General features: G+C 36.2%; 1 protein-coding gene across 1 annotated transcript in view; it reads left to right on the top strand.

The window, feature by feature from the left end:
* Window positions 1-20,066, top strand: part of LOC123232484 (vomeronasal type-2 receptor 26-like) — a 34,228-nt gene extending 14,162 nt beyond the window's left edge. Inside the window, exons 3-6 of the mRNA XM_044658936.1 lie at window positions 12,360-13,163; window positions 16,272-16,499; window positions 18,454-18,577; window positions 19,096-20,066. Of these exons, the coding sequence (XP_044514871.1) occupies window positions 12,360-13,163; window positions 16,272-16,499; window positions 18,454-18,577; window positions 19,096-20,066 (2,127 nt within the window). The remainder of the gene's footprint in view (window positions 1-12,359; window positions 13,164-16,271; window positions 16,500-18,453; window positions 18,578-19,095) is intronic.
* The last annotated feature ends 7,705 nt before the right edge of the window (window positions 20,067-27,771 follow it).

Genomic DNA, 27,771 nt, shown 5'->3' with positions numbered 1-27,771 from the left:
AATAGTCGTATACACGTCTGCACTGGCTCCCCACTCAGTGTTTCAGAGCTTTAGCTCATGGCTGTGTCTGCCTCCACCCATGCCTCCGCCCGTGCCTGAGCTCTGAGCCCGCGCTCTGTGTCCTGCGTCGGCTCTCTGCGGCCTGCTCCCGTGCTCAGATTTTGTGTGCATTCATTAGCTTTTTGGGGTCCTAAATCTTGCTGCTCTCAGGAACAGGCCCCGGAGCTGCCAATGACTCGATGGGTGCCCGAAACTTGCTCTATTTCTTTTTATCTGGCTTCTGCACTATAGGTGTTGTGTGTGGAGGGGGTGGGGGTGGGGTGGTTGCTCAGCCCACGATTTAGTGAGAGTTGTTTCACCCCTTTATAGCATGGAAATGCCTCGATTCCACATACCTTCCATGCTGTGCCCTGTTGTGGGGTTCCTCCGTTCGTCTGGACTTGTTTTTATGTCCCCTTGAGGAGTTTTGTGTGTTTTGGTCAGGAGAGGTTAAGAGCTGCTTCTTACTCTGCCGCCATCTTAACCCAGATGTGTAGGGTGATTTTAAATGGAATTTCTCTTCCTAACTCTTGCTGCTGAGATTTGTAGGAAATATATATGAATGTTGATTAATTATGTGGGTTTATTTTGTATCCTGCAACTTTGCTAAAGTTGTTGATTATTTCCACGAGCTTTCTAGTTGATTTTCTATGATTCTTTAAGTAGACCATCATATCATCTGCAAAGAGTGACAGCTTGGTCTCCTCATTAATTATTTTAATACTTTCAATTTCTTTTTTTCCTGTAATTGCTACTGCTAGTGTTCTTAGTAAAATGTTAAATAATAGAGGTGATAATGAGCATCCTTGTTTTACTCCTGATCTTATTGGGAAGGCTTCTAATTTATACCAATTGCAGATGATGTTTGTTGATGATTTTAGATATATACCATTTATTATTTTTATGAAAGGTCCTTCTATTCCTAAACTTTCTAGTGTTTTCTGTAGGAATGTGTGTTGTATTTTATCAAAGGCTTTTTCTGCATCTATTGAGATAATCATATGATTTTATTTTTGGTTTGCTTGTTGATATGATCAATTATATGAATGGCTTCTCTAATATTGAACCATCCTTACATTCCTGGTATAAATCCCACCTGATCATAATGAATAATCCTTGTGATCACTTGCTGGAGACTTTTTGCTAATATTCTATTTAAGATTTTTACATCTATGTCCATTAAGGAGACTGGTCTATAGTTTTTTTCTCTGTTTTTGATCTCCCTGGCTTTGGAATCAGTACCATATTTTGTGTCATGAAAGGAATTTGGTAGGACTCCCTTCTTTGTTTATTATGTCAAATAATTTTTATAGCATTGTGATTAATTGTTTTTTGAAAGTTTGATAGAATTCACTTGTGAATCCATCTGGTCCTGGGGATTTTTTCTTAGGGAGTTCTTTGATGATTTATTAAATTTCTTTTTCTGATATGGGATTATTTAAGTATTCTATTTCTTCTTCTGTACATCTAGGCAATTTATATTTTTTGAATATTCATCCATATCATGTAGATTGCCATATTCATTGCCATATAATTGGGCAAAATAATTTTTAATGATTGCTTTGATTTCCTCTTCATTAGAGGTGAGGTCTCCCTTTTCATTTTAGATACTGTTAATTTGGTTTTCTTCTTTTTCCTTTTTATTTGATTTACCAGTACTTCATCTATTTCATTTGTTTTTTCAAAGTACCAGCATCTAGTCTTATTTATTAATTCATTAGTTCTTTTACTTTCAATTTGATTAATTTCTCCATTAATTTTTAGGATTTAGTTTTTACCTGGGGATTTTAAATTTGTTCTCTTTCTAGTTTTTTAATTTGCATGCCCAATTCATTGACCTCTGTCCTCCCTAATTTGTAAATATATGTACTCAAGCATATACATTTCCCCCTTAATACTGCTTTGGCTGCATCCTATAAATTTTGATAGGATGTCTCATCATTATCATTGTCTTCAATGAAATTATTAATTGTTTCTGTGATTTGTTTTTTAAATAATTTTGGAGAATCACATTATTTAATTTCTAATTAATTTTTAATTTACCTCTCCATGTATCCTTACAAATTATTATTTTTATTGCATTATGATCTTAAAAGGTTACATTTATTATTTCTGCTTTTTTGTATATTTTTGCCATGTTTTTAGGCCCTAGTACTGATATGAATTTGGGAAGAAGGAAATTAATCAAAGGGGAAAGGCTGAGAATTGATGGAATGAAGGACTTCAAGGAGTACAGGGAAACTCTCATAATCCTGGCTGAGAATTCTGAGGGAGGTAACTGCAATAGGAGGAGTTAAGTTTGGACTCTGGAGGAGTGAACACCTAATAAACTCAGCTATTGGGTCCACCTGTTCCTGTGATTAACCAGCTATTTCCTGATATCCTCCTTTGGTCATCTAATCTGCTGCAACATCTGAAGAAGTCTCAAGCAAGAATTACCAGCACCAGTGACTGAACTGCTCAGTTGCTTTGGTGAGCCTTGGCTCACTGGGGTGACTTGGTCACACCTGGCATCAATTCTGATCAAAATCGATCTGCAGTTTAGCAGTGAATTTAGCATAGGTAGTCAGAATAGACAGGGAAATTGAAACATTGAGGAAGTCAGTATAGTCACAGTTTTGCTGAGGGCTGAATAGACTTTTTACAAAGTCTAAAGGTGGGAAAAGAGAGTTTTCATTAAGAATATGGAAAAACTCAGCCCACATACCTTACTTTACCCTTTCCCAATCTAACATCTTTACAATAAACCTGTTATTGTTTAACTGGAGTCAAAGTGGTTATCTCCTGGCCTAGTGAAGAGAATACCCATCTTGCTCTCTAAGCCTGAGAAGATCATTGCCCTAGACTGGATTCTGTAAACCTCCAGTCAATTATCTTATTTACCATCTTACAGTACAAGGTCAGTCTTTGTGGATGTACTCTGAACTACTGAAAAGAAGGTGTATTCTGTTTTATCCCTATTTATTTTCTCTATATATCTATTAACTCTAATTTTTCTAAGATTTCATTCACATCTCTTACCTCTTTCTTATTTATTCTTTCATTTGATTTTTCTAGATCTGATAGAGGAAGGTTCGAGTCTCCCACTAGTATAGTTTTACTATCTATTTCCTCCTTAAGCTCCAATAGTTTCTCCTTTAAAAATCTGAATGCTATACCATTTGGTGCATACATGTTGAGTACCGATATTTCCTCATTATCTATACTGCCTTTTATCAGGATGTGATTACCTTCCCTCTTTTAATAAGTTCTATTTTTGCTTTGACTTTGTCAGATATCATGATTTCAACTCTTGCCTTCTTTTCCTCAGTTGATGCTCAATAGATTTTGCTCCAGCCTTTTATCTTTACCCTGTGTGTGTCTACCTGCCTTGTGTGTTTCTTATAGACAACATATGGTAGGATTTTGGTTTCTAATCCACTCTGCTATTTGCTTCCATTTTATGGGTGACTTCATCCAATTCACATTCAGAGTTATGATTACCACCTGTGTATTCTCCAACATTTTGATTTTCTCTCCTTGTTCTGCCCTTTCTTCTTTCACTATTTCCTTCTACACCAGTGTTTTGCTTTTAACCAGTCCCTCTAATTCACACCCTTATTTTACTTCCCTTTATCCCTCCATTCTTATTTCCCTTTTACTTTTCTTTAGGGTCCTTTTAAATTACCCCTCACACTCTCCCTTCCTTGTAATGTTTCTCTCCCCACCAGTCCTTTTGTTACCCTTCTACTTCTCTATAGGGCAAAAATCAGTTCTCTGCCCCAGTGGATCTGATTGTTCTTCCTTCTGAGTCAATCTCAGTGCCCGTAAGAATTAAGTATTACCTGTCTCCAACCTCTTTCACCCTTCCATTGTATTGGTCTTCTCCCCTGCTCCTGCCATGTACTTCTTTATAAAATATAAAATTACCTCATTTTCTCTCTTTTCACATTTCTTAGTATTATCCTTTTTGCCTCTAGTTTTATACATACATATATACATATATATATATAGGCACACATATATATTTCAACCTATGTAGTTTGTCACTGTTCCCTCTAAGTATACTTCTTCTAGCTACCCTGGTGATAACAAATTTTAAGAGTTACCAATATAAGAATACAAATCATTTGAACTTATTGGGACCCTTAAAAAGGTTTTGGTTTTTTTTCTTTCTCTCTTAATTAAATTTGGGTGATTCTCTTGAGTTCTGTGTTTGGGAATCAAATTTTATTTTTAAATCCAGTCTTTTCTTTTTTGAATACTTGGAAGTCCTCTATTTTATTAAATGACCATAATTTCCCCTGCAAGAATATAGTCAGTTTTGCTGGGTAGTTGATTTTTGGTTGTAGACCCAGTTCCCTTGTTTTCTGGAATATCATATTCCATGCCTTCTGGTCCTTCAGTGTAGATGCAGCAAGATCCTGTGTTATTGTAACTGTGGTTCCATAGTATCTGAATGACTTCTTCTTAGCAGTTTGTAATATATTTTCCTTGGTCTGGTAGCCCTTAAATTTGGCTATAACCATCCTGGCCATTGTCCATTGGGAATTAAATGTAGTAGGTGATCTGTGTATTCCTTCAATCTCCACTTTCCTCTCTTATTAGAGAATGGTGGGGCAGTTTTCTTGGATAATTTCCTTCAAAATGATGTCCAGGCTTTTCCTTTTTTCATGATCCCCTTGTACATAGCCAATTCCTAAATTGTCTCTCCTGGACCAGTTTTCAAGGTCTATGGTTTTGTCAATGAGGTGTTTCATATTTTCCTCAATTTCTTCATTCTTTTGATTTTGTTTTTCTAGATTCTTGCTGCCGTGTGAAGTCATTTGCTTCTAGTTGTTGGATTCTAATTTTTAAAGACTGAATTTCATCCCTGGCTTTTTGATTATCCTTCTAGAGTATGTGTTAGGTTTGGGGTTCAGAATTTAAAAAGCCATTGATAAACTAAAGTGTCCAAAGAGGGATAACTTGGTTGTTGAGGAGTTTTGAATCTATGTCACATGGGAATTGGTTGAAGACTCTGAAGAAGGAGTTATGAACTAGGAAGGCAAATGCTCAAAGAACAATGCTACCTATTTTCCAGTATTTTAATTTTGTCATGTGAAGGAGGAAATCCATTTCTACTCTGTCACCTGGAAAGGCAGAATCAATAACAATTGTTGGAAATTACTGAAAAAAGGAAATGTAGGTTAGATGAAAGGAAAGGCTTTTGTTTTATAACAATTATAACTATACCAATTTGTGTGAGGTGGGATGGGCTATCTTTACATGCAGTAAGGTCATATAAATTAGAGGTTTTTGATAATATATTTAATGCCTACTACTCAGCTATATTAGATTTGGGATTTCAATTTGGATACTGTTTGGGTTAGATTCCACTAAACTTCTTTCAAACACTCATGACTCCTGTTCTCAAACAACCAGAAAACCATATCCCAGGTTCATGAGAATAAAATTAGGTATTCTCATTTGAAATAGAATATTTAAATCCAGCAATAATCTCTATAAATGAATTATGTTTTCAAATTTAAAAATACACTCAATGTCATTTATATATTTTCCTTCATTTAAAAAAGAAAGTCATGCCCCCAATTAAAGAATGTTAGCAGTTTTCATCTGGAAATTGACTATAGCCAAAAATGAAAATAAGCAAAGTAAAGTAGAGGTGGCTGGAGTAGAAGTAACAGAATCCCAGAATTTTATCTTAATGCAGTTATTTTCTTTTTTCTATCCTCAAAAGTGACCTGATGAGAATTTACCTTTTCTTTTAATTCTCTCACTATTTTGTGCAGTTGTTTTCAGTCATTTCTGACACTTTGAAAATACATTTCGGGAAAATATGGACTTCTGTGGCAGAATGAAGATGGAGAAGTAAACCACAGCAGCTCCGTGCCAACCCAAGAATCCTATCCAACCAAGTTTAAAATAGTGCCAGTAAACAAATATCAGAGTGAAAGCACCAACAAGGAGACAGTGAAACAACTTTCAATAAAAGAAAAAATAAAAGGTAGACAGAGAATATCTAGGGCACTGGGGGAGAGTAAAGCTAGTAAGATGCTGTAGCAAAGAGGGAAGAGCAGGCCAAGAGCTAACCATACCTGCCCCACCCCACATCTGCTGTCCTATGTTAGTAATGTAAGCCCAAGTCAACATTTAGATACTGAGATCCTGCCTGGGCAAATCATGGTGCAAGCCAACCCAAACCTTTTGAAATTTCATATCTGTGGAAGAGTCAGGAATCCCAGATCAGAGCAATCAGGGCTTAAGTGCCCTGATCTGTGTGGGCCCAGAGCAAAGCCAGGAATCTTAGTCTGGGCTTGGGATGAGTACTTACAGTTTGGGGTGAGGACACAGTTCACAAGGCCAGGGAAGGGGGCCAGATCTTTTTGCCCAAAACTAAGGACAGAGCTCCAGAACAAGTCAATCAAGGATGTGCCTGATTTGATTAGGTATACAATGAGACCAAAAAATGGAGTTTAAGCCTGGGGCTAGAATTTGATCAGCCCTTAACCTGATCAAGATCAGAGTGAGATCAAAAGCTTACACCCAAGCCTAATACAAGTCCTAAAACCATGAGCATCTTAATGGTCAATTGAATCTGCAGTGGGAGGTGGCACTCAGAGTCTCAGCCCTCAGACCATCACATCATACCCCCCAAAATGAAACTGGTAATAACCCAGAGAATAAACTTAAGATAACATCCAGCAAGGACTAAGTTTAAGGAAGTACCCCAACTTCTCAGAAAACAGAGTCTACCAATAATTAGATAGGAAAAATGAGCAAACAGCAAAAACACATCATTATAAGAATCTTTATGGAGAAAAAGAGCAAGGTACAGACACAGAAGGGGACAATGGAAGCAAAAGAAACACATGCAAATTTCAGATGAAAAATATGGAAGGACACAGATTCTGGAAGAGCTAAAAAACCCTTCAAAAATCAAGTAAGAGAGGCAGAGGAAAAGTGTGAAAGAGAAAGTAAAGTGATGCCAGAAGAAATGAAAGTGATACATGGACAAATGAAAGTGATACAAGAAGAAAAGGGCTAAATTAAGAAAAGAGAACCAAAACCGACAGAAGAAAATCAGGTCTTAAAAACCATCTAGAAACTAAGGATTTCACAATAAAGCAGAATTAAAAGAATGAAAAAATCGGATGAAAACATGAAATATCTTGTTGCAACTGCCCAGAGATCCTCAAAAAAGAAAATAACATTGAAATTGAAATAATTCACAGATCACGTCCAGAAAGAAATCCTCAAAATGACAACTTCCAAGAATATAATAGCTAAATTCAAGAGCCACCAAGCCAAGGAGAAAAGCCCCAAAAGGCAAATAAGAAAGAGAAAATTCAAGAGACTAATTAAGGCAAAAGTATATATATATATATCTACAAGGAAAGAGAATTTCTGAAATTCTCAAAAATTATTCTTAGTAGTAGAGAAGATAGAAGGAATTTACTCAACAAGAGAGTGGGGAAGTAAGCTGATTAGGATATGATTTATATGTAAATGTGATGATATAGAACAATATATATATATATATGATATGATATATATGCATATGAATGATATGTAAAAAAATCAATCAAGTGCTGAAAGAGAATGTTACACTGAGAGAAAAGGGAAGGGAGAGATAGAATAGTATAAATTTTATAATATAAAGAGGTATGAAAAATCATTACAGAGAAGGGAGGATGAGATTGGTGATGGGCAATGCTTAAACTTTACTCTCATTGTAACTGGTTCAGAGGGTGAAAAACAAGTATGCTCATCTTACCCTACTCATTGGGGTACAAAATTCTATCTTACCCTACAGAGAAATAGAAGGGGAATAAGACAAAGAAAGAGGGAAATAATTGGAGAGAAGGGGAAGGAGTGAGACAAAAAGTAAAATATTGGTGAGTAGAAAGAGAGGGAAAGGCAATAGAGCAGGATCTAAAGGGAATAATATGATGAAGGACAATACACAGTTAGCAATCTTAACACTGAATGTTAATGGGATGAACTCACCCATAAAATGGATGTGGATAGCAGAGTAAATTAAAAGCCAGAATTCTACTTGTGTTGTTTACAAGAAACACATTTGAAGCAGGGTGAAACACAGATTAAAGGTAAAAGAATGGGGCAGAATTTAGTATGCATCATCTGAAGTATAAAAAAGGAGGAGTAGCAATCATGATACCAGACAAAGCTAAAGTAGAAATTGATCTGATTAAAAGATATAAGGAAGGAAATTACATTTTGCTAAAAGATACTATAAACAATGAAGTAATATCATTACTAAACATTTATTAACCAAATGTCATAGCATCTTGATTTCTAAAGGAGAAATTAAAGGAGCTTAAGGAGGAAATAGATTGTAAGAGCATATTAGTGGGGGATTTCAAACTTCCCCTTTTAGAACTAAACCAAAAAATAAATAAGAAAGAAGTAAGGGAAGTGAATGAAATTTTAGAAAAATTAGAGTTAATAGATATCTGAAGAAAATTGAACAGGGATAAAAAGGAATATACTTTCTTCTTAATAGTATATGGTATATACAAAGATCAACCATGTACTAGGGCATAGAAATATTGCAAACACATGCAGAAAAGCAGAAATAATAAATATAACTTTTTCAGATCATAATATGATGAAATTATAATTAATAAGGGCCCATGGAAAGGCAAATTTAAAATTAATTGGAGACTAAATAATCTAATTCTTCAAAACTGGTGGGTCAAAAAGAAATCATAGAAATAATTGAGGACTTCATTAAAGAGAAGGACAATAATGAAACAACATATCAAAATCCATATATGGGATAGAGCCAAAGCAGTACTCAGGAAAATTTATATCTCTGCGTGCTTATATCAACAAAATAGAGAAGGAAAAGATTGATGAATTGGGCTTGCAACTTTAAAAATTAGAAAAAAAGAGCATATTTTAAAACCCCAGATAAAACTAAATTGAAATACTAAAAAATTAAAGGAGAAATTAATAAAATTGAAAGTAAAACAACTATTGAACTAATAAATAAGACTAGGACCTGGTACTTTGAAAAAACAAATAAAATACATTAAAACAGATTAATGAAATAAAAAACAAGAAAGAATAGAATCAAATTAACAGTATCAAAAATGAAAAGGGTGATTATACCTCTAATGAAGAGCAAATTAAGGTAATTATTAAGAATTATTTTGCCCAATTATATGGCAATAAATATGACAATCTAGGTGAAATGGGTAAATATTTGCAAAAATATAAATTATCTAGATTAATAAAAGAGAAAATAGAATACTTAAATAATCCCATCTCAGAAAAAGAAATTGAACAAGCCATCAAGGAACTTCCTAAGGAAAAATCCCCAGAACCAGATGTATTTACAAGTGAATTCCATCAAACCATTTAAAGAACAACTAATCCTAATACTATACAAACTATTTGACAAAATAAGCAAAGAAGAGTCTTATTGAATTCTTATATAACACAAATATGATACTGATTTCAAAGCCAGGCACCAAAAACAGAGAAAAAAAACTACATTCCAATCTCCTTAATGAACATAGATGATAAAATCTTAAATAAAATACTAGCAAAAAGACTACAACAAGTCATCACAAGGATTATTCACTATGACCAAGTGGGATTTATACCAGGAATAAAAGAATGGTTTGATATTAGGAAAACCATTCACATAATTCACCATATCAATAATCAAACCAATAGAAATTACATGATTATCTCAATAGATGCAGAAAAAGCTTTTGACAAAATACAACACCAATTCCTATTGAAAAGAGTAAAAAGTATAGGAATAGAAGGGCAAGTCCTCAAAATAATTAATAATATATATTTAAAACCATCAGCAAGTATCATTTGCAATGGGGAAAAGTTAGAAGCCTTCCCAATAAGATCGAGTAAAGCAAGAATGCCCATTATCATCTTTATTATTACATTTTGTGCTATTAACTCTAGCAGTAGCAATTAGAGAAGAAAAAGAAATTAAGGGAATCAAAGTAGGCAATGAGGAAACTAAAGTAGCACTTTTTGCAGATGATATGATACTATACTTGAAGAATCCCAGAAAATTAACCAAAAGTCTAGTGAAAATAATGAACAACTTTAGCAAAGTTGCAGGGTACAAAATAAATCCACATAAATCATCAGCATTTCTATATATTTCTAAGAAAACTCAGCAGCAGGAGTTAGAAAGAGAAACTCCATTTAAAATCACTCTAGACAATATAAAATATTTGGGAATCTATCTGCGAAGACAAATACAGGAACTATATGAACACAACCACAAAACATCTTTTACACAATTAAAATTAGATCTAAATAATTAGAAAACATTAATTGTTCATATGTAGGATGAGCTAAAATAACAAAAATTGCAATCCTACCCAAATTAATTTGCTTATTCAGTGCCATATCCATGAAACTGACAAAAACTTTTTTATAGAATTGTAAAAAAATTAAAGCAAAGTTCACCTGGAAGAACAAAATATCAAGAATATCAAGGGACATAATAAAAAATGTGAAGGATGGGGTCCTAGCAGTACTAGCTCTTAAACTATACCATAAAGCAGTGGTCATCAAATAAATATAGTGCTGTCTAAGAGACAGATGGGTAGATCAATGGAATAGGCTAGGGACAAATGACCTCAGAACGCTAGTGTTTGATAAGCTCAAAGATCCCACCTTTTGGGACAAGAACTTACTATTTGACAAAATTTACTGGGAAAACTATATGGGAGAGATTAGGATTAAATCAACATCTCACATCCTATACCAAGATATATTTGAAATGGGTAAATGAATTAAAAATAGGGAATGAAATCATAAACAAATTAGGTGAACATCAAATAGTATACCTGTCAGATATGCGGGAAAGGAAGGAATTTAAGACCAAATAAGAGATAGTAAACATTACAAAATGTCAAATGAATGATTTGGGTTACAACAAATTAAAAAAAGGTTTTATACAAACAAAACCAATGCAATCAAAATTAGAAGGAAAGCAACAAAGTGGGAGGGGGAGGAATTATAACAAAACTCTTTGACAAACATTTAATTTCCCAAATATAAAAGGAACCAAGTCAAATTTACAAAAAAAATACCAAGTCATTCCCCAATTGACAAATGCTCAAGGGATACTAATAGGCAGTTCTCTCTTGAAGAAATCAAAACTATCAATAATCACATGAAAAACTTCTAAATCCCTCCTGCCTAGAGAAATGCAAATAAAAACAACTCTGAGCTTCCACTATATACCGATCAGATTGGTCAGTATGGCAACAAAGAATAGTGATAAATGTTGGAGGGGATGTGGCAAAATTGGGACATTAATATACTGCTGGTGGAGCTGTGAATTAATACCACCATTCTGGACGGCAATTTGGAACTATGCCCAAAGGGCTTTAAAAGACTATCTGCCCTTTGATCCAGTCATATTACTTCTGGGATTGTACCTCAAAGAGATAATAAGGAAAAATACTTGTACAAAAATATTTATAGCCACACTCTTTGTGGTGGCAAAAAATTACAAAATGAGGGTGTGTACATCAATTGAGAAATGTCTGAACAAATTGTGGTATCTGATGATAATGGAATACTATTGTGCTGAAAGGAATAATGAACTGGAGAATTCCATGTGAACTGGAAAGACCTCCAGGAATTGATGCAGAGTGAAAGGAGAAGAACCAGGAGAACCTTGTACATAGAAACTGATACATTATGGGACAATCAAATGTAACAGATTTCTAATAGTAGTAATGCAATGATCCAGGACAACACTGAAGAACTTACGAGAAAGAATGCTGCCCATATCCAGAGAAGGAACTGTGGGAGTAGAAATGCAAAAGAAATACATATGATCAATCATGTGGTTCGATGGGAATATGATAGGGGTTTTGGCATTAAAATATCATTCTATTAAAATATGAATAATATGGAAATAGGTTTTGAATAAGGATACATGTATAACCCAGTGGAATTACTTGTTGGCTCAGGGAGGGGGAAGGAAAATGGGGTTGAAAAAATCATGAATCATGGAACCATGGAAAAATATTCCAAATAAATAAATAATTAAAACTACATTTGGGGTTTTCTTGACAAAGAAGTTGAAATGGTATGGTATTTTCTCCTCCAATTCATTTTACAGATGAAGAAACTGAGGCAAGTATGGTTAAGTAATTTACCCTGGGTCACACAGGTAGTAAGTTTCAGAGATGAGTTTTGAACATATGAAGATGAGTCATTCTGACTCCAGGCTTAGCACTCTATTTGGTTCACCGCCTAGCTGTCCTTCTGTCATCATTACCTTAAGTCCAACTGATTCATGTTTCTTTCTCATCCAGATCAGCTATGGCCCATTTGATTCCCTTCTTTGTGACAGGGTCAAGTTTCCTTCCCTCTATCAGATGGCCCCCAAGGACTCTGCTCTTCACCAAGGTGTTGTTCGCTTAATAGTATATTTTAAATGGAACTGGATAGGTATGATTATCTCAGATGATCTGAGAGGTGATAAATTTCTCTGGGAAATTAGAGGAGAAATGGAAAAGAATGATGTTTGTGTGTCCTACACAGAGAAGATCCCTGTCAGTGAGAGAAGACTAGTAGAATCACATGACGACTTCATGCCCAGGATCATGATGTCGTCAACCAATGTGATTGTTGTCCATGGTGACACAGATTCATTGATGATTCTGAGATACTCACAATCACCAGTTTTTCCTGCCTGGAGGGTGTGGATTGGCACATCTCACTGGGACATTACCATGAGGCCCCTATATATCCATGGTTATACTTTCAATGGGGCTCTCACATTTTCTTATTTGACAAGTGAAATTCCTGGATTCAAAACTTTTCTTAAGACAATTACACCATCTAAATATCCAGATGACATTTTGCTTAGGGGATTCTGGCTCTCAGCTTTTATGTGCCCAAAGCATCCAGAAAAATCAGAGCAAGAGATATGCTCACCAAATGCTTCCTTAGAGACTTTGCCTTTGTGCTATTTTGACATGGCCATGTCTGGCTTGAGTTACACCATCTACAACACTGTCTATGCTGTGGCTTGGGCTCTCCATGAAATATTTATGAGAAAATCAGAGAAAAAATTAATGGATGATGAAGAATATTTAATACTTCCTTCATGGCAGGTAATGCTTAATGGGAGACCAATTTTAGATATGTCATAATGAGGATGTATGTAGAGCAAGAGTGGTATAAGATAGATTATGAAGTCCCAATTCTCATATTCTCTGATTAAATGATCCTTAAAGATTATATTCTTAATGGCCAGTACTTGTCAGTCTTCATGTGAAGTCTATGATTTTATTTTCTTTCAAGTCTATGAGTCTTGGAGCTGGAAAGAAACTCAAGCACCATTTAGAATATATATAGAACCATATACATTTGTATGTATATGTATTTTTACAATAATTTTGTAGTGTGTTTTTGTCATTGTCCCAAAACACCTAATACTGGGTAACCTACCACCTCCAAAGGTATCATATTCCATTTTCTTTCAGGTATAATTACTGAAAAAAATATTCATCATTAATCTAGTTGGGGCTGGCAATGCTATAAAATTTCCTACACTGGTTGAAAACCAAACCAGTAAGCAGACCTCATAAACTCTCTATGTGCTAGTGAATAGTTTTTTCATTAATTTCATTCTGACTTCTTAAATCAAACATAATTTTATGATGTCATTTCCCCATAAGTTATTAGTGATACACATTTTCTTATTAGTCAACCAACTAATTCTGAACTTTCATCTAAGTTTGTAAAAGAACTGGGGACACTTCATTTCCAATAAATTTTTAATGTTATCTTTCATCAATTTTTGAAATCAGGCCTAGACAAACACAAGTGCTATTGACCATATAATTTATGAAAAGTAAAACAAATTGCATAAAGAAACATTTCAATAACATGTTTATGAAGAAAAAGATTCTATATAAAATCATCTTTAGCCATTAATGGAAGCTACTGATTTTGTCACAATTATGGAAGCAATTGCTCCCACCAATCAATTCTTTCCAGATATCAAAGTCTTTCAAAAATTCTCCTCATTATATTTTCACAGGTTGATGTAAAATCAGTTCTCTCACATTTCTCAGTTCTCTCACTTTCTCATGACCGATAACTTAGTCTCTCAGGAAAGGTGTTCCCTTAGTCCTCTCAGTGCCTTCAGTTTCCCTCATTTTGACAACTGACTTTTTTCCATATGGTACCTAAACTGACTCTATGTTCCTATTCCCTTTTAAAATAAACCAGTGAAATATATCTTCAATTTCTGTGAAAGAAGCTATAGAAACAATAAGTCCATCTTTATAAAAACAAAACTAGATTATTTCTATTATTCATATTGTTGTTGAAACTACTGATAGGGATAGTCATGAAAGCTAAAGTGACCCTAGACAATGTTACAAAGGCAAAATTATGTGGATAAGAAAGAGATAGTCCCACATCTAACATCCTGTATTCATATTTGGCAAATTTAGTTTAAGAAAGATTTTCATAGCTGATGCTGTGTAGTAATTTTTCAGTGCTGTCTGACTACCCCACTTAAGTTATTCTTGGTAAAGACAGTGGAGTGGTTTGCCATTTCCTTCTCCAGACCATTTTACAGATGGACTGAATGAAGCAGAATTAAGTAACTTGATCAGGGTCAAAAACTAAATAAGTGTTTAAAGCCAAATTTGAACTAAAGAAGATGAATATTCCTGACTTCATGCTAGACAAACTATCCACTGCATCACCTAGCTGCCCCTTGTTGCACAAAGTAGGTGCTTAGTAAATGGTGTTTGATCAAGCACGGAGTGGTTCATACTTTAACATATTTTGGATAAGAATTATTTTAGATGTGAATTAGAAAAGAAATTCAATGAAGACAATCATTTACTTAGAAATCTTAGGAAGTAGTTTTTTTTAAAAAATGTATTCATTAGTAAATGATATCATCAATTTTAGTTTCCCTCATTACCTCCTACAGCTAGTTGCTCTGAGAGGACTATTCACTTGACTAAACACTCTCAATGTTACCCTGAGGGGAGACAGACATATACATGGAGACACATATGTGTCAGACAAGTCTCTAGGCATTGGGGATTGCCTTGACTGGATGTGAGTCCAATATAAAAAGGATCATATTTTCCTATTTAAAAGGAAACCAACTTGACCCAAGATTTGAGTGATAGAATGGGCCCTTTCTTCTATTTTTCAGTACCATCAGTAAATTCATGGTCTGGTGAATTGTAGTATTTAATTAATCAGTTAACAGTATTTATTAAGTGCCTACTATGTGCTGGGCACTGGAGTAAGCCCTGGGGATACATGAGAGTCTTTGCCCTTGAGGGGTTAACAAATTAATGAGGGAGGCAATAAGAAAATAAATGTGGACTAACAACCTATGTAATGGATAAAAAAGAAATAATTAATAGAGGGAACACACTAGAAACAAGATGGATTGGCAAAAGTCTTCCTTAATAAGGTGGGGTTTTAATTAAAACTTGAAAGTAGCCATGAAATGTAGGAAATGGAGATGAGGAAGGAGAGGTACCCAAGAATGGAAGACAACCAGCGAAAATGTCTACTGGAGCCAAGAAATGGACCATCTTAATCAAAGGGCAGCAAGGAGGCTAGTGTCATTGGATTAAATAGTAGATAATGGAGAGTGGTTTAACTAAAAGAAGACTGGAAGTAAATGAGAGCTTAGTACATTTAGTGCTTTGAATGTCACACAGAAGATTTTATATTTTATCTTTGGGGTATTAGAGAATCACTAGAGTTTATTGAGCATAGGACTGACAGATTTAGATTTGCATTGGAAAGATTAGTGACTGAGTGGAGAGAATGGCCTGGAATGAGGAGAGATTTGTGGCACACAGACACAACAGTAGGCTATAAATATTGCAGTAGTCCTGGTGTGAGATAATGAAGTTGTAGAAATATCAGAGGCCTGGAAGGGAGAATATTTGAGAGATGTTGCAAGAGTAAAATCAATAGACACTGGCAAAAGAATAGTAAAATTAGATGAGAGATAGTGATTCAAGGGTAAGACTGAAATTCTGAACCTGGGAGATGTTAGCAACATATGAATTCTAGAGGTTCATTTATGTGTCCTAGTAAAAACCAAGTTTTTTCACACATCCAAATAAGACTACAAAACAGGACTCTCTCATATAACTCATAGGTTATATTTTGAGGGAAGCTCTTCACTCAAATTCCATCAAGTGATGAGAATTTCTCTTCCCTTTCAGCTTCACTCCGTACTGAATAACATCCAATTTACCAACAGTGCTGGTGATGAGGTGTTTGTGGATGAGAATAGAAGCTCTGAGGCCCAATATGCCATTTTAAACTATATGTTCTTTCCTAATGAGACTGATACTCTGGTTAAAGTGGGACAGTTTGTGCCTAAGGCTCCACTTGGTCAAGATTTCACAATTTGTGAAGATGCCATAGAGTGGGGCTGGTGGGATTCAAAGGTCAGACACATTTTCAATGTTAAATTTATACTTCTAATCACAGGAACAATTTCTTTTAGATTTAAATATTTTATTTTTTTAGAAAAATTTTCCGTGGTTACATGATTCATATTTTTACTTTCCCCTTCACCCTCCCCCATATCCAACACACATTACCACTGGTTTTAACATGTGTCATCAATCAAGACGTATTTACATATTATTGATAGTTGCATTGGTGTGGTTGTTTCAAGTCTATATCCCCAACCATGTCCGCATCAACCCATGTCTTCAAGTGGTTGGTAATTTTTGCCTTTTTTTGGGTTACTCTGCGTTATATATGTATTATTAATAGAGGACATTAAATGACTACTTTAAAAAATAACATTTTAAATCTAGATAATGAACAGATCTCACAGCCCATATAGTACATTGCCCTCCGTTTGCACCTGAGGAAACTGATATTCTTGGAGGCAGAGAGATTTATTCAAGGCCATATATATAATGTATACCTTGGTAGTATTTGGTTTTGCTGCTATTATATAAAGTGTGCACATATAAGGGCATATGTGCCTGTATATCTTTTTTCAATCAGCAAAAAAAATTCCAACTTCAAGTTGTCCCTTTTCCCAACTGAAAATGAAAAACGAACAAAACCCCTAGTGAAGAAAAGAATTTCCATATTAGCCATGTCTAAAAAATATGATGTCTTATTTTGTATTCTCAGCTTGAGCCTCTCTATCAGAAAGTGAGTGTCATGTTTCATCTTTAATACTCTGGATTTGTGTTTGTATAACACACTGAACAGATTTCCTAATTCTTTGAAAGTTGTTTGATTTAACCATATCATTGCTTTCATAGAATTAGTTCACCTGGTTCTGCTCTGGTCACTTGGTAGCTGTTCATATAATTCTTCTCTGAAATTCTCTAGTTTCTTTGAAATTAACTTCTTCCTCAATTCCTACAAAACAATAGTATTTCAAAATAGATACAGAGGTACATATGTATGTGCATGTAAATTCTATATATCATAAAAATGTATAGCCATTCTTCAGCTTATATACTTTATCCCAGATTCTCATTCTTTGTTACTTCAAATAGAGCTTGAAATATTTCTGCCCACCTTTAGTCACAGTTTATTTTGCTTAGGTCTTATCACTCCTTTAAGCTACCTTCTCTATAATTCCTAATTTCCCCTCCTGTTGTATTCTTTCCTTTTTAAAATTTATTTTTAAAATACATTTCCATGGATATATGTTTCTTGTTCTCTCCCTCCCTTCTTTCCTTCCCCTCCCGGAGCTGACAAGCAATTCCACTGGGTTATATATTTATACTCATGACTTATTTCCGTATTATTCATTTTTGTAAGACAGCAATCTTTTAAAACCTAAACTCCAAATCATACACCTATATTAAGTAGTGATGAATCATATGTTTTTCTTCTGCTTTCCTACTCCAATAATTCTTTCTCTAGATGTGGATACTATTCTTTCTCATAAGTGCCTTGGGATTGTCCTGGATCATTGCAATGCATTTAGTAGCAAAAGCTATTTCATTTGATCATCGCACAATGTTACAGTTTCTGTGTACAATATTCTCCTGGTTCTGCTCATTTCACTCCACATCAGTTCATGGAAGTCTTTCCAGTTCTTATAGAAATCAAACAGCTCATCATTCCTTATAGCACAATAGTATTCCGTCACCATCCTATACCACAATTTGTTCAGCCATTCCCCAAAGGACACCCCTCATTTTCCTAATTATTGTCACCACAAAAAGCATAACTATATATTTTTTTCTTTTCTGAGCAGTTCATATGAATCTAGAAGAAGTGTCAGTTTGTCCCTACCCCACTTCTTCTTTGTATAACTATATCATCGTGCACCTGATCATGTAGGATAATTCTTTTATCGGCTGAACACCTCAGTAGCTCTCAATTCGAGATGTGCATTCCACTCTCCTGTTTCTGCTTTAGGTTCCCCGTGGTGTATGCAGTGAGAGTTGTCATCCTGGGTTCAGAAAAACCTCTTTGGAGGGGAAGGCTATCTGCTGTTTTGACTGTTCCCCATGTCCAGAAGGGGAGATTTCCAGTCATATGGGTAAGTTTCTACAGGGAATTTCTTTCTTATGCTCCTTGAAGTAGAAAACAGCCAACAAGTTATTCTTGTACATTTACCTATAACTCCCAGGAACATGAGTGTCTAGAGAAAGAAATCAAGGAAAACCAGAGAAATATCTTGAAATAAGTAGTCATGACATGGTTTCTGTGATTCTACTACACATTGAGAAGTGTAATATTTTTAGAAAGGGATTTGCTGTCATTTCTTTGATCAACTCAAATACCCTAGTCTTTTCCTGAATAAAAGTTTGACTTATCTCAGAAAGTATGTGTTTGTGTGTAGATAGATATAATGAAGATGAATAGATGAACAGAGTGAACCTGTTCTTCAGTGCCATATTACTTACCAGTAACATTGTCTCTCAGAAAAGAGGCAATGAAATTGTGTGTCTTTTAGGGAGAGAGGAAATTTTTGTAGCTAACATGTCTGTTTATTATATTTGTAAATAGGGACAATTCTTTAAATCTGAAGTTTGAGTCCTTGTTTTTCTCCTGCAGATGCAGAGCATTGCATAAAGTGCTCAGAGACTGAATACCCAAATCAGCAGAAAGATCGCTGCCTCCCCAAGGTTGTGACCTTCCTGAATGTGAAAGACTCTTTAGGGATGATGTTTACGCTTGTGTCTGTCTCATTCTCTTTCCTAACAGCTCTGGTTTTGGGAGTCTTTGTAAAGTTCCAAAATAGTCCCATAGTCAAAGCCAACAACCGGACTCTCAGCTATACTCTCCTCATCTCCCTCATCTTCTGTTTCCTCTGCTCCCTGCTCTTCATAGGTCAGCCTACCACTGCCACCTGTCTCCTCCAACAAACAGTATTTGCAATTATTTTCACAGTGGCTGTTTCTTCCATTTTAGCCAAAACCATAATAGTGGTTGTAGCTTTCAAGGGTATCAGGCCAGGGAGCAGGATACGCATGTTCATGCATCCTAGAGTATCTGTCTATGTTGTTCTTATCTGCTCAGGGATTCAAGCGATTTTCTGTGGAATCTGGTTGCTAACCTCCCCTCCCTTTCCAGAGGCAGACACACACTCTGAATATGGCCACGTAATCATTAGATGTAATGAGGGTTCTGCCTTTGCCTTTTACTGGGTATTGGGCTACATGGGCTTTCTGGCCCTGGGAAGTTTTACTGTAGCTTTTCTGGCCAGGAACCTGCCTGATACCTTCAATGAAGCCAAGTTCATCACTTTCAGCATGCTGGTGTTCTGCAGTGTCTGGGCTTCTTTTCTGCCCACGTATCAGAGCACCAAAGGGAAGGCCATGGTGGCTGTGGAGATCTTCTCCATCTTGTCCTCTGGTGCTGGGCTCCTGGGTTGCATTTTTATTCCCAAATGTTATGTGATCCTCCTGAAGTCAGACAGAAATCCCCAGGGAATGATCAAGAATAAACAAGATTCCAGAGGCAAGATTTTTGCTGGAGCACAGCCTTGCACTTCTAGTACAGGCTTCTATAATAATCCACACTAATCCAGCATAGCCATATTTGTGTGTTTTTGTGATATTTATACTCTAGTTGGTATAAGTGTAGAACTCTTTCTGGCTACTTTTTAAATTCTACTCACATTTATAGGCTTTTCCAGTGTACAAATTACTATTGCTGTTTTGTCTGTTGCTACTACTTTTGGTTGATACTGTTACCAATTCAGTGGTTAAAACTGGGGACTCCAGAATTTCGGCAGTTCTGAGTGTCATTCCTTGGATAATTGTGAAGTAGAACAAAGGTTATGAGGAAACTTCATTTCCCAGGCCCACTGTCAATTCTCATTAAGAATTTCTTCATCACTGGACTCAACCACAACTTAAATGTTTCAACTTCTAGAACTTTTGTGTGCTAGCCATAGTTCCAGAGGATATAATAAGAACAATATATGAGAATAAAAAGAAACAACTTTAGTAGCTATTATTCCAAAAATAGAACATTCTTCACTCTAAATCTATCATCTCTATCAGGAATTAGGTAGGGAAGTAACATGATTCATCTATGACTGATTAGCATTATTAAGTCTTTCAAAAATGTTTGTCTTTACTAGATTGTTGTTAATGCATTAATCACTCTCCTTGCATTGCATCACTCATGAGTGGTTCACATTTTATTCGGCATCCATTCATACATGCTTTCCCACATTTCTCTTTAATTATCCATTTTGTCATTTCTTACAGCTCAATAGCATTCAGTAATATTCACATACAATCATTTATTCTTCCACTCCCCAACTGATGGTATTGCCTAAGTTTCTAGCCATTTGCCATCACTGAAAAGAGCCTCTAGGAATAATGTTTGTATAATACTGCTTCTCTTTCTTTTGTCTCTTTGGGAATAGGACTAACAGGAGTTTCACAAGATCAGAGTATAAAATTCAGTGACTTAAAGGGAATAGTTCCAAATTGCTTTCCAGAATGATTGAGCCAATTCACAGTTGTACCAGCAATGTAGTAGTGCCTATTTTCCCACAGTCCCTTCAATTAGCCAACTAAATGCCAATGAACTAATGGGCAGAACTAGCTTGAGAGCCAGTACCTGACTGAAATCTCAACTCTGCCATTTTAAAAAAAACACTTACATTCTGTCTCAGCAATGATCAGATCCAAGAAGGAAGAATGGTAAGGGGCTGACCATTGGGTTTAAAGGACTTGTCCAAGAGCCCACAGATGGGAAGTATCTGAGGCCAGATTTGAACTACAAACCACCTGTCTCCAGTTCTGACTCTTTCCAATAAGCCGCCACACTGCCCCTTCCATTCTTCTATTTTTAGCACTTGTATATCCTTAGATCAGTCACTTCATTTCCCTATCTTAGTTTCCCTTTATGCAAAATGAGAAAATAGTAATAAGTAAGCTGTAAGGCCCTATAGGGTCTAAGTTCTATGATGCATGAATTCTTCATGTAACCTTGGGGGTTGTGAGGTAATAAGCTCCCGATAGGTGGAATTCTTGTCAGGATATAAACAAAAGGAAATAGACCCTTCCAGGTCTGAGATTTCTGTGATTTGAAGGTTCCTTTACCTCTTGCTTATTCATACTTTAAATCCCCATCCAACTCTGAAAATATGAATTAAAATGAGTCACTCAGACACATACTAGGAACTAGTGTCCTCACCTTGTTGCCCTGGGGAGACACAGCTCTGCTCTCTCCATTCCTTTCAAATCTGACTCTATGGACTATTCCCTGAAGAACTCACATTACAGCAGACTCAGACTTCAGCTTAATGATACCACTTCTATTATGCTCACAGCATGGGGAGCACCCAAGCATGGAGGCCAAAGACTATACCCATGACATAACCTGCAGGAGGACCAGGAAGGATGATGCTTCTTCTCAATGACATTTCTCATCACTGGGATATTCCTGTATAGTGACTCTTGGTCATGGTGAATGGGGATTCTCATTTCTCCTCCTGTGGCTTGGGTAGATATGGTCTATACCAGTGATGGGCAAACTACGGCCAGCAGGCCAGATGCAGTCCCCTGAAGTGTTCTATCTGGCCTGTGCAATATTATTCCTAATCTGACAAATACAATGAGTAGAATACAATACAATGAAACTTTGAAAGAGTTGCCTTAGAAACAGACTGACAGATGAGCATTTCCTTTCCTTTGGCCCCCTCTTTTAAAAGTTTGCCCATCAATGGTCTGTCTACACAATCTAGAAGAAGAAGGGTCAAGCTGAGGCTAGGAGATGTCTCCCCAGATCTCCAAAGTTTCTGAGATTAGGAGATCTATCCTCCCACTTCTTAAATAGGTACTATTTTAGGTTCACACCAACTTTCTACCACCTGGACTATCTATAGTCTAGATGTGAAATTTAGTAGTCGAAATGGAAGACCACCTCCATGATCACATATAAAAGAGAGGGCAGCCCTTAGTGTATACTTGCTAGTTAACATCTCCCCACCAAATTGTGGGTATTAGTAAGATCACAACAAGAAAACCCACTTATATAAGGCAAACAATCCTCAGAATATGGAGAATCTCTACAAATTAGGGCATTCCAAGGATTTGTAAGATTAAAAAGTAATATCCAAATACTCTAAGTACACTTTATAAAGTTTATTAAAAATTAATTCTAATTAAATTTAATTAAAATTTAAAAATATTAAAATTTTAAAAATAACTTGAAGCAAAAGGAAAGTGATAGCATCAGTAAAAAAAGAAGTTTCCCAGGACAGCTGATTTAAGTAGGCCAGCATCAGAGGATGATGTGGCCCAGAGCAAAGTTAAGGATTTCTCCATCAATTCTAGTGAAATAGAGCCATCTAGAGAGCAAGTTATTGTGGCTCTAAGCTTGCATAAGAGATCTCTCCCCAGTAAATTTATAGGGGAACCTGGCATCAAGAGGAAAGTATGCTCCACTTACAAGGGTTCTATGGACACCATCCTAGGGAAAAGCTTTGTAACCTTTAGTGGTATCCCCAATACCCCAACTACATTTATTGAGCTGATGGAATTGCAGTCTAAATCAGGTGTGCTCCTCAATACAGACTTGGAGGCTTCAGTGTCCAAAAGACAATCATATTAGGGGTTACCAACCTTTAATGTTATGTGGGGTTTATCAGTATGAGGGAGCAGTGAATATGGGTGACGGATAGTAAGATATCAGGATCTGGAAAATCAAAGGTTGTATCCTCTGACTCTTGTGTCCCAACCCTTCCCCTACTCATAAGATTTGCCCAGGGTCACACAGCTGCCTGAGGCCAGTTCTGAACTCAGGAACTTCCATCTCCACCCCTGGCTATCAATCTACTAAACACCCTAGCAAGCTAAGACTGAATTTTTAAACTCATGGGTTTTTTCCACTTAGAGACAAAGAAGGCACTTAGATGTGTTGCATGGATTATATAATATGCTAACAGTATAGAATCAATTACAGAGTGAAATAAAATACAAAATACAGGCTCCATCATTAATTTTTCACAATTCCCATATTTGATCAATGTGAGAGACTTTTCTCCCATAGACCACTTATCTATAACCTACTCCCATAAGATCTTTAAATAGTTTAACATTACTTTTGGGCTCCTCTGGTGTAGGGTCAGAATGGGCATTAACATAACAACTAATTCAGAGTCTATACAGAATAATAAGAGAATAACAAGTGCATATTCACAAATTAAGTAAATAGGCAGTTTCCCTACTGCCAAGTGAACCCAGAAGAGAGATTCCATCAGGGATTACCTAGAATAAATAGCTCTGTCTCTGCTAGAATTTTTTGAGACCTATGCAGGTCTGTTATAGTTTTCCCTGAACAATTAATGTGAGAACAAAAAGGTTGATTAATCAACAAGCCATAGTGAGAGTATCGAAAACCATGGACTAGTAACAAATTTTACTAATCACCTTTAGGGATGGATACAGTTCTCATTACTTTCATCTTATTGTAGCAAGTTAGCAAAAAAGGTTCCTGGGTCTGCCAAGGGCCATCAAACCCTATCCTGAATGATAAGGTCTCAGATGGGATTCTAGAACAGCAGAGTGGATTCTAGGGAGGATGGTTACCTCTATTTAAGATTCCCCCGTGTGACTCTTCTCTTATTAATACTCCTTATTACTGGAATTATTGTGATCAATATCCCTACTCAGCCCCAGGGAAATATAGAAGAATAGTAAAGGCTGTTACTAGAGCCCTTACAGACCCCCTACAGACTCCTAGGAAATCCCCATATACATGTATTATTACAAAAATTCCCCTAAAAGTCACTCCATAGCAAAACAGCAATTAGTGAGTTAATGTTAAAAATCTTAAAGCCTCAACAAAACTGCACCTGGATTTCTTACTTCCATGCACAGAGGCATGCAGACCAAAACTGCTTCTGAGTTTCCCTGATCCATGATCTGGAATGCTAAGTGAATAATGAGAATTGCCTCCCTGGGAAAGCTAGTACACCCCCATTTCACTGAACTATTTTGATAACCTTGCAGACTAGCCAACACATCAAATATACCTTTGAAAAATACTGAATAATGAAGGACTGTTATTGAAATAATTGGACTGGATTAGGGTTATTATATCATTCAAAATCTGAAGCAATGATGTGAGTTTAATTATGTAACGAATCAGTGTAGTGAATCACTATTGATTGATTATGTTACTGAATAGGGCAAAGAATAATCTTTCCTGACTTGATTGGACAAAGTGTAATTAACCATTGTACTAGCTGTAATGCATAATCTGTACCTTGTGGGTGGGTGAAAAAATAATTTCCAGCCCAATCACCTGCAATGAACATTTCTTGCCAAGCTTTTGCATCCTTTGTATAATCCAAGAAAATAGGATAATTATGAAATGTCAATCAAATTATTTTGTAATTCAGGAGAAATTAATGTATGACTTAATCCATTATCTCTAAGAAAAGATGTATGGTGAGAATGAAACATGTATGTAATCTTAAGAAAAGGGTATAAAAAATAAATCCAGCCTGAGGCTGACCAGAACAATCTTTGGGATGCATGATTGAAATGCTGATTGTATTCATTTGTTTTAATCTGCTGATGCTATCCCACCACTGAGATTACCTGAACCTGTGGGAGTTTGACTCCCACATGGGTCTTCCAAAATTCATTCAATTTCCTTTTCTGTGCACCACTTCTCCAATGTAAACTCATCCTTCTATAAAATCAATCAGTAGAATAATTTTATTCTGTAATAAGATGTTTTACTCAATTGCAATGCAAAAGAGAATGAACTAAAAAGATGAAAAACACTTTACTAATCAGATGATGCTAATATAGTCAAATGCCTTTCCAAACCATGTAACATAGAAAATCATTCATTCCATCATAACTGGCTTTATGGGGGAAAACATTTTAAAGAGATAAACCCATGGCTGCTACTGTAAATTATCCCTCTTCTCCCTGATAGGATTGGTTGATTAACCTGTCAGTGACTCCTTTCTAACAGTTGCCCAGGTGAGGACCCCTTGAGAGGTTCGGTGGATGGTTAACCTCTCTAAGCCCAAACTGAGGTTGGATTGATTGGTAATAGGTTATTGATTGGCTTTGGATAACTATTGGGATCTGACTGCGTAATTGAGTCTCCCTTCCTAAGGGCTCTGATAGAGTAACCACTCAGGAAGGTACTTGCTGTTAAATCACTGTTTATCTATTGATGGGGAAAGGATAACAAGGTACAAGGTTTGGGGATTAGAAACCCTGTCACTTTATTTGACTATTAAACTAATTAATGATCAGGACTGGAGACTGCTAGGCTGGTAGAGGCTTGAGGACTTCACCCTCTCACTATCTCTGACTGGACCTGGCCACAGCCGCGCAAGAGAATAGAGAAGGCTATTGATGTAGATATGAATTGATAGTCTGTGTATTCTCTCAGCTCTCCTATTGATGGTTCACTAGCTCTCTGAGTCAAGCAAGGATATAGGTTTAGGTTCTGGTCTACCCCTTTCTTCTTCCACCCTTCAACCACCCTTCACCTCCCTCTGCCCAGTTTGATCCAGATGTTTGCTCAAGTCCCATCTCAGAGATCTTAGACCTCTAAACTGTAGTTGTTAGGGGGTATTTATAGGGTGGGGGCCAACCCCTGGCTCACGGCACCTGGGAACATTCTGAATCTCTCAACTGACATCCCTGTCAGTCAAGGTGGCATCCATCTTATCCCAGATTAATGATTTTAACACTGTCAGGGATAGGGGGAGCCAGGATGATAGTCAAACTTCGGTTCTTGACTGAGAGTATTTCACAAGCAGTGTGATACAAGGCATCCTGTGTGTTAACATATGTCAAGCTCCACAACCACGAGTCTTACACTAGGTTCAAGTCCTTTGGTGTTGGCATAGAAGTTTAAGAATGCTATCCGTATTGGTTTGGTCCTTTTGACCTTTGCGCTCCTTGACACTGTGCAGGTTAACTTTGTTCTTTCTTGACACTGTATAATGGCTCTTTTGTTCCCTTCTCCTGGAATCAGACAATCATTAATCACAGTCCCATAACATTTAACAATTCATGGCAGGTTTCTATAGTCTAAAGCTTTTGGGTATGCATAGTTATTAGGGCTGATACTGTAAACTTATCGTTTAAGTCAAAAACATTAATACTGATTCCATGTACTTCAAGTTCTACAATGGACAAGAAAGAAGAAAAAAAATCAAATATCCTATTTCAAATATAAATAAAAAATAGTAAAAAATTATAATTTCATAGTTCACATTCCATAGTTCACATTCCAATGTGTTAAGCTAAGCAGAGGGAAAACACAAAGGTTTCTCAAAAAAAAAAAAAAAAAAGAAAAAGGTTTCTCTTTTAACTTGGCCATGGTCCACAGTGTGAGTGTACATGATTTTTTTTCACCAGGTAAAAGCCTTTTTTTTTAAATTTTAAACCCTTAACTTCCGTGCATTGACTCTTAGGTGGAAGACTGGTAAGTGTGGGCAATGGGGGTCAAGTGACTTGCCCAGGGTCACACAGCTGGGAAGTGTCTGAGGCTGGATTTGAACCTAGGACCTCCAGTCTCTAGGCCTGACTCTCAATCTACTGAGCTACCCAGCTGCCCCTGGGTAAAAGCCTTTTAAAAAAATAATACAACAACAAATGCAGAGTCTAAGAAATAAAAAAAAATCCCCAAAATTATAAGAGCCCAGTTAAATGACAGTAGCAAAAAAAACCACTATCATATTGGATTCACATGAGTCTCTAGCTACTTGCTATGTGCCATTTAAAAGCTTTTTAAGAGGGCAGCTGGGTGACTCAGTGGATTGAGAGCCAGGCTCAGAGACAGGAGGTCCTGGGTTCCAATCTGGTCTCAGACACTTACCAGCTATGTGACCCTGGGCAAGTCACTTGACCCCCATTGCCTAGCCCTCACTACTCATCTCATGGATATTTGTCACAAGTTCTGCATATCTAGCCAATCTTTCAACTTTGACTAAGATATTTTTAACAAAGTCTATTACTACCTTTATTCCAAAATTTGGTGAGAGAGTCCAGAAAAACAAAAACACAAAGCTCTGTAAAACTGATAAAAAACCTTTTGGGTCTAAAATGTCACCAAGAATTTAGATTATTCTGGTGGAAGGGTAGAATAAGCTGAAGAGTTACAAATATTATAAACCACTTCGAAGCTTCACAGGGTAACTAAGCCACTTGGGCACCTCCCTCCCTCTGGTATGAGACTGCACAGTGTAATAGAAATGTCTCCATTATGGCCCATCCATTTTCACGTGGA

Source organism: Gracilinanus agilis, chromosome 1 (genome assembly GCF_016433145.1).
Source record: "Gracilinanus agilis isolate LMUSP501 chromosome 1, AgileGrace, whole genome shotgun sequence".
In the NCBI taxonomy this organism is placed as follows: Eukaryota; Metazoa; Chordata; class Mammalia; order Didelphimorphia; family Didelphidae; genus Gracilinanus; species Gracilinanus agilis.
Note: the sequence above shows the minus strand (reverse complement) of the source record. Positions and strands in the feature narration are given on the sequence as shown.